Source organism: Emydura macquarii, unplaced genomic scaffold (genome assembly GCF_026122565.2).
Source record: "Emydura macquarii macquarii isolate MOO-44397 ecotype Brisbane River unplaced genomic scaffold, CSIRO-AGI_Emac_v2 contig_968, whole genome shotgun sequence".
In the NCBI taxonomy this organism is placed as follows: Eukaryota; Metazoa; Chordata; order Testudines; family Chelidae; genus Emydura; species Emydura macquarii.
Window position 1 is genome coordinate 5,654,361 of NW_027131105.1, and position 14,772 is coordinate 5,669,132.

Sequence of the window (14,772 nt, forward strand, 5' to 3'; positions counted from 1 at the left end):
GTTCTGTGGGAAAAATGGAGAAATGAAATGAAAGAGGGGGAGAGAGGAAGGAGAAAAAAGGAAACAGAAAAATTAAGAAAAACTCCAAACATTTTCTTGTGGGAAAAATGTCCCCAAGAAAAAAAATAAGAAATTTTCTCACAGGAAAAATCCACCTTCCTCCTCCCCAGAAAAAAAAAATAATTCCCTTCCCTGCCCGCAACCAAGGGAAATTTGTCCAGTGGGAATGCTGAGCCCGGGAGAAGGCTCCGGGTTCGAATCACCTCTCCCCACTCACCTCTCCTTCCTGGCTTTCTCCAGTTTTCCCTGCAGCTGGGCAATCTCACCCTGCAGCATCCCCTGCTGGCTCTCCCTCACCTGCAGTGCCCCACGCAAGCTCCTCAGCTCCCCCTTGTGCTGCGGGTCCCCTCGTCGGAGGTTGGGCTCCTTGGTGTGGTTGGGGCCCGCAATGGGGTCCAGAGAGGCAGTGCAATGCTTCGCCTGCAGGGGGCAGGAGAGTTCAGCCAGAGGCACCCAGTTGCCTATTACCATGGGGAGGAGGCACTCATGCAAACCATGCACTCATGCAAACTCACTAACCATGCAAAAAAGAGTGCTGATGCCTACGCTTGCAAGGGGCCCTTGTGCACTCACCAGCCGCCCCCCCCCCCCGAACCCCACTGACCAGGCAAGGGGCTCTCATGCACTAACCAACCTCCCCCTCCCCCTGTGGCCCTCGCTGAGCGGGGGAGGGGAACACTCTGGGGACAGCGCTCACTGACTGCTCTCTCACCACGCCCTGCTGCCTACGTGTGCAAGGGGCACTAGTGCATTATTCCCCACGTACCCAGCCCCCTTCCTACTCACCTTCAGCCCCTGTAGTTCCTCCCTCATCTTCCTCGCCTGCTGCTCACTTCTCTCCTTCAGTTTCCGTTGTTTGGACACCTCACTGGAGAGACCCTCGATGCGAGACTCCAGCTGGGGGGGGGGCAACCCATCAGCCTCCAGCACCCCCCACAGCCCCAGCTCTGGGAGAACAGTGGGCCTGAGGCGAGAACACTGCGGGGGATGCAGGCCCTTCCCCTGTAGTCAGCACTGGCTCGGCTCCAGCCCCAGGGAAGGAGGAACTGGCTCAGGGGGTGGGGAACAAGACATGAAACCTTTCCTCCGCCCTCCCCCCCGCAGGGTCCCCTCGCTCTAACCCGGCTCCAGGGTGTGGGGGGCCTGGCTGAGGAGTATGATATGGATCTCTGCCTCTCCAGGGGACATAGGCCTCAACCCACTGTCAGGTCATCCCCCTCTGATGCCACCCACGGTAAGATGGGTTTGCAGGGTCTCAGCCAAGTCTGCCCACCCTCAGGGCCCAGGGAGTGTATTCCTGTAGGTGGGGGTCACCCCCGGACAAGGAGGGGAGAACAAACTCTCCCTGCTGGGGCCCCCCAGGCCCATACACAGGAGGCCAGCCCAAAGGCCCCCAGGGACCCTCTTCTCCACCTAGCACATCCCCTATCTCTTCTCAGCCAGTTTGGGATCACCCCGTGGGGACACCAGCCCCTGCCCAGCCTAAAGCAATTAATAAGGGGGCCACATTCTGCCCCCCACAAGCAGCACAGAGGAGCTAGGGTTACTGGGGGACATTCAGCAGCAAAGTCCTTCTGACGGGAAGGATTATTTTTTATTTTCCAGATGCAACCCAACCAGGCCCAGGACGCAGCCCTTTCCAGGCCAGGCCGCTGGGCAGTCCCAGCAGCCTCTGCAGTAGAGGGCCTTGCCCTGCCTGCTCTGAAAAGCCCAACCTTAACGAGGCTCAACTGCCACCGATTGCCAGCTAATTAACCCCTGCCCAGTCCCCCAGCTGCCAGTCAGTGCTGTGCCAGTGGCCAGCAGGGGTCACTGTGCCTTCAGCACAACAGGCACGTGGCTCAGCATCAGGCCAGCAGGGGGTGTCTGGGGGATGCTGCATGATGCCCAGGTGCAGGGAGCCACCTGGGAGAGGCCCCCTCTCAGCAATGCAGAGCGGCAGTGCAACCACCGAGGGGCATGCAGCGGGAGGGGTCATGGCCAGCATGATGCACGGCTGCAAGAGTCTCACTCGGGACCACCCCATGCTTGGTGCAGCCAGGAAGGGGCGGGCGGTGCCCGGTTACCTCCTTGCGCCCACTTTCCACCCGTGCCAGCTCCTTGCGCAGGCCATCCACCCGCCGGGCAGCTGCCTCCGTCTCCTCCTGCCGTTCCCGCAGCTGGCGCACATGCCGGAGTAGCTGGGCCCGCAGGTCCCCGCACTTGGCCTCAGCACAGCGCAGTTCCTCTGCCGTCTGCTTCTGCCGGGCCAGGACCTCCTGCAGCTCCTGGCCCTGGGCCTTCAGCTGCTCCTGGGCCTGCGACAGCTCCTGGGGGAGTGTTAAAGTCAGGGTTAAAGACAACTGCTGTGCTCCACTCCAGAGGAGTGCTCCACTCAGTGCTGGGCGAGGGATCCCAGTTATTCTGTGCAGGAGGAAGGGGCAGAGGCGGGACTCTCAGGGGTATCTCACCTTACAGGCCCCATCCCTCTCCTGTCTCAGCGATTTCAGTTGCTTTTCCAGGATTTTCACCTGCCCAGACGCCTCCCCCTGCAGCCGCTGCTTTAATGTGTCTTCTGCTTCCGCCTGGTTCTCTGAGCATGAGAGACCAGGAAATCTACTAAGATTCTTTACTCTGATGAGACCCCTGGACCCACCCAGCCTTGCATCCTCTCCCACTACCCTGCGACCCCAGATCAGTCCCATCCAGCCAGGCCTCCCATCACACCAGACCCAGGGGCCCATCCAGCCCAGTCTCCTCTCTCACCGCCCTGGATCAGATCCCAGAGCAAACCAATGGCCCAGCTGATCCACGGCCACTATCCCGCAGGCTTCTGTACCTGTCAACTTCCTACACAATGTCTCTATTTCTCTCTTCAGGCTCCCAATTTCCAAGTCCTTGGCGGGGGCTTTGGAAACTGTGTGTGTGGAGGAGGAGGAGGGGAGCTGGAGGGGGGAGGGGCGGGATCCAGGCAGCAAAATGCCAGGCAGAACCAAAACAAGGCAACACCCAGAACTGGGCGAAAGGGACTGAGGCCTCAACCCTCCTCCCAGAGCATCCCTCGTAAACCGCTGCTTGGTTCTATGCCCGGCTCTGGGAGGGGAAAGGGGCGTAGTGGGTTAGGGCAGGGCAAGGTGGGAGTCCAGACCCCTGGGTTCTGGCCTCAGATCTGGGAGTGGAGTGCGGTGCAGTGGTTAACGCATGGGGCTGGGAGGCAGGACTCCTGAATCCTGTCCCCAGCTCGGGTGTGGTCTGAGGTCTAGTGGGTTAGAGCAGGGGGCTGGCAAGCAGGACTCCAGCCTGGTTCTCGTCTCAGACTCATTGTCATTTCCCCTGTCGGATGGGTGGGGACGATGCCCCCGGAAGTAGATACACCCATGAACGTGTATGCGGGGACCATGGGGATAAGGGTGCAAGGGGGGGCAGCTAAGCTACTAGACAGGGCAGCTCTTTGGGATTTAACCCTCCAAGTGCCACCTCCCTCACCTCGAAGTTTCCAGGCCAGCTCCATCTTCTCCCGCTCCAGGATCCGGATCCTCTTCTCCAGCTGGGCCATGGCACGGGATGCGGAGGGTGATGTGGGCTTCGGCCCGGGGAGGGGGCTGCGGCACACGGCGGGGGAGGGGGAAGTGAGCATCCAGCTTGGTCAGTTTAGCTCAGGATGTGGCTCTCTGTCGCCCCCTGGTGACTGCACCAAGTAGCAGAGGCCTTGATAGCCACAGACGGGGTTGGTCCTTCAGCCTGACCCCTAGAGTCTCGTGTCTCCGGATCTCGAGGTGAGGAGTTCAATCCTGGCCAGGGTTCACACGTGGCCCATGAGGGATACCAGGTGGGGTGGGCTCAGTGTGGTGGGAGGGGGAGGGATGCTGGCCTGGATGGCCCAATCGGCCGTGGCAGGGAGGGGGGCATGCTGGGGCGGATGGGCCCTTTGGCAATGCCTCTGTTAAAGTGCCATGGGTGGCCAGAAGCAGGTCACCCGTGGACAACAGCCAGCCTGCACTGGGGTGATAACGGCGTCGGCTGCGCTGCCCCAGGGGGAACAGCTCTGGAGGCGATGGGATGTCCCTGCCAGGGGCTTGTACTCACCAGCCGGAGGTGAAGGAGAACCCCACAAAGGGAAGATGGTGGCCGGTGAATGCGCTGTGAGAAACAGGGGGCAGTGTCTCCTGGGAGAGCAGAGAGGCGACGAGACAAATCACAGAGCGATCATGGCAGCCGCTTATTCCTCAGCCTGGGCGGTTACACCCCACTCCTGGGGTGGGATGCAGGGGCTATTTATACAGAGCCTGGGGAACCTGCCTTCAATGAACCTGTGCGGCCAGGACCTCAGTTCTATGTCCCGTAGGAAAATATGCCCCACCAGCAGCACAGCGCCCCCTAGTGCTGCACTGGGGCCAGTGCTGACTGCGAGGGGAGCGCGCCCCCTACTGAGCCCCCCACCTCCCTCCATGCAGTGCAGCGCCCCCTAGTGCCACACTCACCAACTCCTTGAGTGTGTCGTCATCCACGTCGAAGTTGGAGGTGTCTGCAGGGCTGTTGACCTCGGGCACATAGGGGGGCGAGCTAGCTCGGATGTTGTCCCAGTCGATGCCCTCAAAGAAGGGGTGCCGCTTGAAGTCCTCAATGCCGTTCTGGCCCAGTCGCAGCTCCTGGTGGCACAGTAGGCCCCGGATCAGGTCCTTGGCTTGCTCTGACACATCTGTGATATCCGTGGGGAACTGAAGGTGGTCCTGGGGGGGCACAAGTCAGAGGGGCTCAGAGCAGCAGGTCTGATGGGGGGATTCAGGCTGGTGCTCCTTGCTGGCTTCCTAGCTCGATTCCCCTTTGTCCATCGCAGTCTCTGCACCCCTGGTCAGAGCTATTAGCTCACAAGCCAAATTATTCCAATGTATGCAAATTATCCCAATACATGGCTTATTTATTTAAATGGATGCACAAATCAGTCTCCTGTACGTCTAATTTATTCAAATACATGCAGATGAATTCATATTTATTCCCATCTACCCACCCAGTCATCACCATACACACCCTTTCATCCCCATGTACCCAACCTTTCCCCATCCCATTCATGCAAACATCCTTCTTTCCTCCACTCCATCTATTCACCCACCCACATCCACCCATCCATTCATCCCTTCCTTCAGCCACCCCTTCCCGTCTGCTCATCCCCTGCCATACACCATCCATTCACCTCTCCAGCCATGTTAAGCTATCTATCCCAATCATTCCCAATCCCATACACCCAGCCCCATCCATCCACCTATCTGCCCATATTCATCTACTCATCCATCCATCCACCTGCCTACCTACCCACCCGTATCCATCTATCCATCCCTGACCCCATCCAGCCATCCCCATCCAGCCACCAACTCACCCATATTCATCCATCCACCCACACACACACCCATATTCTTCATCCATCCATCCATCCATCTACCTTCCTACCTATCTACCCTTATTCATCTATCCATCACCATGCCCCATTCATCCGCCCACACCACCTACCCATATTCATCTGTCCATCCATCTATTCACACATATCTATCCACACACCCATTCCCCACCCCCTCCACGCCAACTCTTCTCCCTCTCAGAATCTCCCAATCTCCCTTTTCCAGCACAGCTTGCACCGTAATCCCGTTTCCAAGGCCTCCTCGGCAAACTTGAAGAAGCCTGGCTGGGGGGTGCCCTGCCCTGCCAGGCTCACCTCATGGTTCATGATCTTGCCATAGGTCTCCACCAGGGACTCGGCATAGAAGGGCGTCTCCCCGAAGAGCAGCTCATACATGCAGACGCCCAGGGACCACCAGTCACACTCGGGGCCATACTTCCCTTTCCCATCCTCCATGGCCTGCAGGATCTCAGGGGAGATGTAGTCAGGGGTCCCCACTGCCACCGAGGACTCCACCTGGCCAGAAGCAGAGAGACAAGGTGCCTATCTCCATGTGCAGCAATGGCAGCCCCCATCCCATGGATCCTCATCCTGGAGCAGACAGGAGAATTCTGTTCAATCCATCGCCATTTCCCCAAGGGAAGGGCCAGGAGCCCCACAGCTCAGGAACTGTTACCCTAGACTGGCCGGAGCCCTGGGCAATAGACTGGAGGGGATGATCCCACCCCACAAGGGGGGAATACGCTATAGGGGATGATCCCACCCCACAAGGGGGGAATACGCTATAGGGGATGATCCCACCCCACAAGGGGGGAATACGCTATAGGGGATGATCCCACCCCAGGGAAATAGGCTATAGGGGATGATCCAGGCCTGGGTTTGTGGCAGCTTGTGCCTCTCACCGTCCCGTCTGGTCGCAGTCGAAGACAGGAGCCAAAGTCGGCCAGGCGGATGTGCCCATTCATGTCAATCAGGATGTTATCTGGCTTGATATCCCTGTGGGGAGAGAGGGGAGAAGACAGAGAGGGACCAGCCACTGATAAAGTATATCGGGCTATATGAGTAAAGCCGGGGGGAGCTGGGAGCCAGGACCCCTGGGTTCTACCCCCGCGGTAGGAGGGGAGTGGGGTTCAGTGGGTTAGAGCGGGGGGCGGGAAGCCGTACCTGTGCACGTACTGCAGCTGGTGGATGGAGTGAATGGCCAGCACCATCTCGGCCAGATAGAAGCAGGCCATGTCCTCGGGCAGCCGGTCCTCAAACTTGCTCAGCAAAGTCAGCAGGTCCCCACCCACATAGTAATCCATCACCAGGTACTGCAGACAGGGGGCAGCATTAGTTGGGAAGGGGGGAGGAGGGGTCAAATAACTCACCACAGCTGCAAGCGATGCCCCTCCGGCACCCGTAGCTGCTCGCACCAGTAATGCCAGCCACCCACACAGCACCCTCCGCTGGCAATGCCCAGCTAGCTGCATAGCATCCCCCATTGGCAATGCCCAGACAACCCCACACACCCCCTGTTGGCAACACCCAACACCTGCTGCTTCTCCATCCCAGCCAGCCATACAGCGCCACCTGCTGGCAGCCATCTGCATACAACAGGCCCTGGCAAAAAGATCCTCTGCATGCAGCCGGGGCAGGATTTAAACCAGGCAGGCAGGTTGTGCAGCCGCTTCCTCTGGGGAAGGGTTTCCTAGCCCCTGGAGGGAAGGCGATGATGCTCAAGGGACTGAGGGTCCCCTTGCAATGCAGAGGCACCCCCAACCTCCCAGGGAGAATCTTACCAGGTACTGCTCATCCTGGAAGGCGTAGTGCAGGGCAGTGATCCACTGGCTGTCCCCTTTCACCAGAACGTCCCTCTCCTCCCGGAAGCAGGCTGTCTGCAAGGGGATCACAGGGAGATGGGAAGCTCCGGGGGTGTGCCCCAGAGCAGGCAGCTTGCGGGGCTCTGTCATAGCAAAGCCACCGCAGAAGGTGCTGCAGCATTGGGGCCATGGGCCCATCCAGCCCAACATCCCCTGACTCCCTGCTATTCTGGATCAGATCCATGGGCCCATCCAGCCTAGTGTCCCCCCCACCCCTGGCCATTCTGAATCAGACCCATGGGGCCCATCCAGTCTGAAAATGGGACACCTGCCATTGTTCGCTGTCACTAGGGAATCTGTGCAATGGGAGTGGGGGTGAGCATGGGAAATGAGTGTGGGAGGAGTCTGGGGGAGGGGCAGGGGTAGGGGTAGGTACCTCCGCTCTCTTCAGCATCTCCCATTTGTGCAGTATCTTCATGGCGTAAACCTTCTCGCTGTTCCGCAGCTTCACCACTGCCACCTGGCAGCCAGAGAATGGGATCAAAGAGGGGACCTCCACAAGCCTAGCTGTGGGGGCAGCAGGGAAGGACCATGGCTGCATGGAGCCCCATTCTTGCCCCCTGTGGGAATAGCCTGCTATAGCCCCCAACATGGGTCCCACAGCTCCAGCCCCACCTAGAGACAGCAGGTGGTACTGCACCCTACAGGCATCCAAACTGCTCCAGCCCCACCTAGAGACAGCAGGCGGTACTGCACCTGGCACTATGACCAAAGCTGAGGACCACTAGCCTCGCATGAGTCCAAGCTGGGCTGGCTGGCAGCACTCACCTCACCAAAGGCCCCTCGCCCAATGACCTTCAGAATCTCAAAGTCCTCCCGGCGCAGGCACATCTCCTTCACCTTGGTGACAAATGGGGTGGCTGGACAGGGAGACACAGAGAGAGACCTCAGTTTGGGCAGTGACTGCTGCCCCAGTGCTACCCAGGGGCTCGGCAAATGAGGGCATCTGACTGGAGACACGGGGGGGTGGGGGTTAGTGACTTGGACCCAGGAATGGGAGCCAGGACGCCTGGGTTCTATCCCGGACTCTGGGAGGAGAGTGGGGTCTACTGGGCGAGAATGGGGTGTGTGTGTGTGTCTGAGATTCAGGACTCCTGGCTGAATCAACAGTTTGAAAGAGGAAAGCTGGCATTGTGGTTAAGGCACTAAACTCATTTTAATTCCTGACTCCACCGTTGACACCCCATGTCAAGCCAATGAATTGCTCTGCAGCTGTGCTTCAGCTGGTGTAAATGGTGGTAACTTCACTGATCAGTGGAGTTCTGCCCATCTCCATCAGCTGGAGATATGGCTGTCTGGGACTCGGCTCCTGTATCTGTAAAATGGGGAGTGCAATCCTACCTTTGTCTAGTTAGACTGTGAGCTCTTTGGGCAAGACCTCTCTCTCTCTCGTGTGTCTTTGCAGCTCCCGGCACAACGGGGACCCTGATCTCAGCCAGGAACCGTGCAGCGCTCGGCAAGATGGGAGCCTCAATCTAGGTCGGGGTCTGCGCAGCACCCAGTACAACAGAGCCCAGATCTCTCTTAAAACCTCTGGGCCCTACCAAAACGCAGAGGTACCTGGTTGATTATTTACAGGGAATTAGAGCCCAGCTCCCCTAGCTCAGAGCAGTGGCCCACTCCTTAGCCCCTAGAGGGGGCCGAGAGCCTCACTCTATTGGGGTTACAGCAAGAGGAGTAACAGTCAAAGGCTGCAGAGAGGATGAGTGTGACAGGCTTGTTACTAGCTGTATTATGGTAGGGTGCAGAAGCCCCGAGTAACGCCGGGCGCTGCACAGACCTATGGTGCGGGACAGTCCCTGCCCCAAAGCTCTTACAGCTGAGACAGACCCTGGGTGGCTGCAGAAACAAAGGCCCTGCGAGGGGAAGGCCAACAGCAACCCAGAGCAGCGAGTCTCAGAGCCTCCCCCACCCAGGCTTCAGAGCCCCGAACTCTGAGACTCCCTGCCACAGGTTTCAGCTTGCTGCGCAGATGTACGCTGGGAGTCCTGACTCGCATCCCCCCAGCTCTAACCCACTACACCCCACTCCCTTCCCAGAGCCGGGAATGGAACCCAGGAGTTCTAGCACACCCCTGCTCTAACCCAGTAGACTTCCCCCCTCCCAGAACCAGGAATAGAACCCAGGAGTCCTGACTCCCTGTCCAGGGCCCTACCCACTAGACGCCACTACTTACCTCGCCTTGGCCTTGTTGGATTATTCCGGTACAAACAAATCAAACTAATCCCCCTGGAGGAGGCATTACATGGACCCTGCTAACTGGCTGCTCTCAGGTGTTTTGAAGCCAGATTATTCCTTCCATGGAGCAGGGGGATTTCGCAAGGGGATCCAGTCACGGGCAATGGGGAAGGCGCCCAGATCACCTGGACGGGGACTGTATCAAAGCTGCAAAAGGCTTGCTGGGCTTGGGACTCCTGCGCCAGCTGATGAGCCTGCCACCCATGCCTAGCGACTGCACGGAGCAGGCAAAGAAATTAACCAGCAATTAGCCTCTGTTGCCCATTGCAAGTAGCCCAACCAGAGCCTCCCCAAACATGCTGGTCTGGTACTGCTCCTGCATGGCCCAGGAGGAGGTCTGCAGATGGGCTGGGCTGGCTGCCGGGCAGGGCTGTATAAATCACCTCTGCGACGGCCAGCTGGGACAACCCGAGCAAGCCCGGCGTGCAAAGAGGCCAGCGCTGGGGGGGCACAACAGGCTGCGTTGCGGTGTTACCATCGCTGCCTACTGAGCTGGCTGGCTGGCAGTGGGGAGCACCACGACCCCCAGCCCCACGTTCCTCTTGCCCAAAGAACACAGGAGCCTTCAGTCATGAGACCCCCCTCCCCTCCCAGAGCTGGGAATAGAACCCAAAAGTCCTGACTCCCCGTGCCCCCCCGCTCTAACCACTAGACCCCACACCCCTTCCAGAGCCAGGGACAGAACCCGGCGGTCCGGCCTCCTTGCCCGCTTACAGCAGTGAGCCCAACAAAACAGCAAGTTACGATGTTGCTACTTTTCCAGCTCATCTCCAATTAGGCACTCGTGGTTGCTACGCACCAACTTGTTCACCTGCCTCAGGTGCCCCTTCCCCCCGCCTCCCTGCTGCACCCCAAGGCGTGACCCAGGCATGCCCCGTCATGACCTGCCCCCCTCGGCCTGGGACAGGGACTCGGGTAGCTCTCCTGATGTGGCAAGAGCGTGTCTGACTCTGAGATCATTTCAACCCCCCCAGCTCTCAACGGAGACTGCGGGTGAGGAAAGGAGCCAGTGCCAGTTTCAGGAGGATACCACTGGTTTCACGAGGAATGCAGCTGAGACCTGCCAAACTCGTTTCAGGCGTGGGACACCTAACAGTGGCCAGATGGGAAATCTCGGGGTGTGCACAGACCTTTTGCGGGCAATTCTACAATAACAAACCAAAGCTCGTGAGCCTTGCTCTGGGAGGAGAGTGGGGTCTTGTGATTGGATCAGGGGAGCAGGGATCCCTCCAGGATGCCAGGGTTCTCTCCCATCTGTGGGAGGGGAGTGGGGTCTAGTGGGTTAGAGCAGGCAGGCTGGGAGTCAGGACTCCTGTCCCCAGCTACTGCAGGATCCTGTGAAGGAGTCTTGGGTCTTCACAATTTTCTTTCCCACCTGTGCACAGGGGTGGTAACAGCTTCTAGTTCAAGCAGCGTGGAGGGCGTGGCCTGGCCTGGCCGTGCCTGGAAGAACCTGCATCACTGCATTCCTTCCCCAGAAAGCCTGGCCCGCAGGGACAGTGCCAGTGCTGGGTCTGGAACCACACGCGGAGGCTACTGGGCTGGCACTGGCAGATTTGCCTCCCGCAGCCCTGGCACGGGATCCTGTCCAGCCACCAGGACCCCAGCTAAGCAGTGACAGACCTCACCAGCTGGATGGGCCCCTGGGTTGGACTGGGGTTAGAAAGAGGGTGGGAGGATACCGGCTGGAGGGGGACTGGGGGCACACACAGAGCTGCTGGGGGGGAGGGGAAATAGGGGACCCTCATAATGGAAGGAGTGAGGAGTGGGGGACACAGAGCCCCTGGTGAAAGGGGTGTGGGGTTGCAGGGAGTCCCTGAACTAGAGGGGGCTGGGAGGGTGGCTGCAGGGGATGGAGGGAGGCCAGGAGTTCGGCCTACCCAAGCGGCGACCCGTGTGCCCCTAGCGATAATACACACCCCCCCTTGTGGAGCTTCTGGTTGGGCTTCGAGGCGCGCGCGTCACACCAATATCTAACAGCAATAACGCTCCTGGCATGACGAGGTCACTCATCGCTTCGCAGGAAGCCCAGGAGACAGCTCAGATCCTCCTGCTGCCAGAATCCTGTGTCCTGCGGCTAATGGACAATCGCCGTTAGCTACTAGCAGTACAGGGCTGATGACACACAGCTGAGCAGGCCTAATGCCATCCAGTAGAGGGCAGCAGTGTCTCAGCTAGACGGGCCAGCCTGCTGCAAGGTTTTGCTTCCTCCACCCCAGCCCTCCCTGCTCCTGCCATTGGACACCCTCCTGCCCTTACAGCTGGCAACTGAACCCAGGAGTCCTGACCCACATCCACTCCCAGGCCCCAGCTCTCACAGCTCGACCCCACTCCAGAGCTTCATCGCCAGGTCTGTGAGGGAAGTGGGATTGGGGGGTTAGAGCAGTGGGGAGCAGGGCCCGGGAGCCAGGACTCCTGGGTTCTGTCCACAGCTCTATGAGGGCAGTAGGATCTGGTGGGTTAGAGCAATGGGGGAGCTGGAAGTCGGGTCACCCGGGCTCTACTCCCTCATGTGGTGGAGGAGTATCCAGCACTGGGAGGAGTCCAGCTCCCCAGCAGGGCGATAGGAGAAACGGCCGGTGCCTGGGCACGTTGGGGCAGGTGCCAGCTGAGTCACAGAGGAACAGGCTCCTGCAGCGTAAAGAGAAAACAACCAGCCTCTCTGCTTCCGCCACACACACAGGGACGCTGCCTGGGCCCTTGCAGAGTAGCCTTGGGGGCTGCTGGGAGACTAAGGGGGGTTAGGAGCAGGAGGTGCTGGGAATAGGAGGGACCAGAGACACAGAAGTAGGCGGTTGGGAGGGCAGAGGGGTGGCAGGCGCAGCATTCAGAGGCATGGGGGCAATGGGGAGGGAGCAGAATTAGCATCATAGGTTTCATGGGCAAAAGAGACGATTGTGACCATCTAGTCCGAGCTCCTGGCTAACACAGACCAGCCTCGCATTTGTTCCAGTCTGAACCAGAGCAGATCTGTCAGAAAACATCCCATTGGGAGCTGCAAATTGCCAGTGCTGGAGGATCCATCCCCAGCCTAGGGCAGGGGTCCCGCTAATTAGTTCCTCTCACTGTTACAAATCTGCACGTTACTTCCAGTCGAATTTATCTCGCTTCAACGTCCAGCCACTGGATCTCAACAGACGTTTGTCTGCAGAATTGCACAGCCCGCTATGATCAGATTTTTGTTCCCCTTCTGTTTTTGTTCCTGTGATCTAGTCACCCCTTCGCCTTCTCTTTGATAAGCATCTCTTCCAATCTTTGAATCACGCCCGTGGCTCTCCTCTGACCCTCTTTGATTTACCCACATCCTGCCCCGCTTATAGGCCCCAGAACCGGACACTGTGTTCCAGCAGCAGAGCCAAATACAGAGGCAATAGAACCTCTCCCACGCTACTCCAGACTCCCCTGTTTATACATCCCAGGGTTGTGTTAGTGTCGCACTGAGAACTCATCTTCAGCTGATTCTCCACTGTGACCCCCAAGACTTTTTCAGAGAGGCTGGTGGGGGCAGCATGAGGCAGGGCCCAGTAGCACTGGAAGGGGTGAGGGCTGATGGTAGCGGGAAAGCACCAGGATGGGCAGCGCTAGAGCAGAATAAACCCTGCCTCTGACTCCTCCAGTCACTGGGATGTCTCCTCCTCTCTTCTGTCCATCAAGCCAGCAGCTCCAGCTCTAATCCACAGGCCAAGATCAGGGTTTGGTGTTTATAGACATAGGTTGGAGTGGCAGCAATCAGCACCCCAGGGCAGAGCATGGTGTGGTCTGAGCACAGGACTGGGAGCCAGGGCTCCCGGGTTCTATTCCTGGCTCAGAGATGGTGGGTTAGAAGCGGGGAGAACGGGAGCCAGGACTCCTGGGCTCCATGCCCAGCTCTGCGGCCAATGCTCCTTGTGGCTTATGGCAAGTCCCTTCCTCTCTGAGCCGCGTGTGAGTCATCAGCTGAGGGCTTGTGATGCAATTATAAATGAGACCAATACACTCCACGATGTTTGCGGTTACAGAGCAGGGGAAGCCATAGCCCATTATGGAGCGTGCATGCGTTTGTGTTGTTGGAAGAAACACAAGCACAAGCACGACACAACGACACGGGACGACACACAGAGGCGGCAGAGGCAGAAATAAGAGGCACAAGGGGGCAATGGGAGGGGACAGCATTAGATTCATAGACCCTAAGGCCAGAAGGGACGACTGTAATCATCTAGTCTGACCTCCTGCGTAGCACTAGCCCCAGAACTTCCCTGAAAGAATTCCTATTCAAACTAGAGCAGATCTGTTAGAAATATATCCAATCTGGACTTTAAAATGGTGAGTGACGGCAAATCCATCACAGCTCGTGGGCTGTAGTTCCAATGGTTAGTTACTCTCACAGTTACAAATGTGCACTTTATTTCCTGCCTGAATTTGTCTAGCCTCAACTTCCAGCCACTAGATCTTGCTAGACCTTTGTCTGCTAGATTGATGAGCTCTCTATTGTCTGATTTCTGTTCCCCGGGTAGGTTCTTATAGACTGTGATCAAGTCCCCCTTCAATCTTCTCTTTGGTAAGATGAACAGATTGAGCTCCTCATAGCTCTCGCTATAAGGCAGCTTTTCTAACCCTTTAATCATTCTCCTCGCTCTTCTCTGACTCCTCTCCCATTTCTCCATATCCTTCGGGAACTGCAGATGCTGGAAGGGGAAGCAGGATGGCAGCAGCGGCTGCACCTATGCTGCACACAGAGGTAACGTAACCTCTCTCCACTCCTACTTGAGATGCCTCTGCCTGTGCCGGTATCTTTACCAACCCAAGCATGACGTTGGGTGTAAACCTGCGGTGTATGCAGAAGGTTTGTCGGTATCAAATAAAACATGAATTAAAACCGATATAAGTCTACCAATGTCACCCCTGCTGTGGGCACTCTTATTCCACTATGCGTGACCGTCTACGGTTTAGTTGCTGTCTCTTGGGAAAGGATTTAAGCTAACCCCAAAAAAGCCATTCTGATACCCACAGGAGGCCTGGGCTCCACCCAGATTATGTTCTGGTTCATATAATTATGTCTGCTAGGGTGTGATGCGTTTAGTCAGTATCATTGTGCTGGTACAAGCCTCGGCAGTCATGGCTGCCAGGATTGCGATGCTTTCTCGATGTGGTTTGAAAATCAGCTGACAGCTCTTTGAAAACTATGCAGGCTCGTGATAACCAGATGCATTATGGGATAGCCAGAAAGGCATCATGGGAGATCCAAAGAGCCACCCTGTGAAA

The 14,772-nt window shown here is 57.8% G+C and overlaps 1 protein-coding gene across 1 annotated transcript in view; it reads right to left on the reverse strand.

Annotated features, from left to right (window-relative positions):
• Positions 1-14,772, reverse strand: part of CDC42BPG (CDC42 binding protein kinase gamma) — a 52,707-nt gene that overhangs the window by 21,854 nt on the left and 16,081 nt on the right. Inside the window, exons 2-14 of the mRNA XM_067543929.1 lie at positions 8,062-8,153; positions 7,670-7,753; positions 7,213-7,308; positions 6,596-6,744; positions 6,334-6,427; positions 5,747-5,947; positions 4,521-4,769; positions 4,126-4,205; positions 3,526-3,641; positions 2,511-2,632; positions 2,127-2,369; positions 847-957; positions 278-480 (exon numbers count right to left, since the gene is read on the reverse strand). Coding sequence (XP_067400030.1) covers positions 278-480; positions 847-957; positions 2,127-2,369; positions 2,511-2,632; positions 3,526-3,641; positions 4,126-4,205; positions 4,521-4,769; positions 5,747-5,947; positions 6,334-6,427; positions 6,596-6,744; positions 7,213-7,308; positions 7,670-7,753; positions 8,062-8,153 — 1,840 coding nt within the window. The remainder of the gene's footprint in view (positions 1-277; positions 481-846; positions 958-2,126; positions 2,370-2,510; positions 2,633-3,525; positions 3,642-4,125; positions 4,206-4,520; positions 4,770-5,746; positions 5,948-6,333; positions 6,428-6,595; positions 6,745-7,212; positions 7,309-7,669; positions 7,754-8,061; positions 8,154-14,772) is intronic.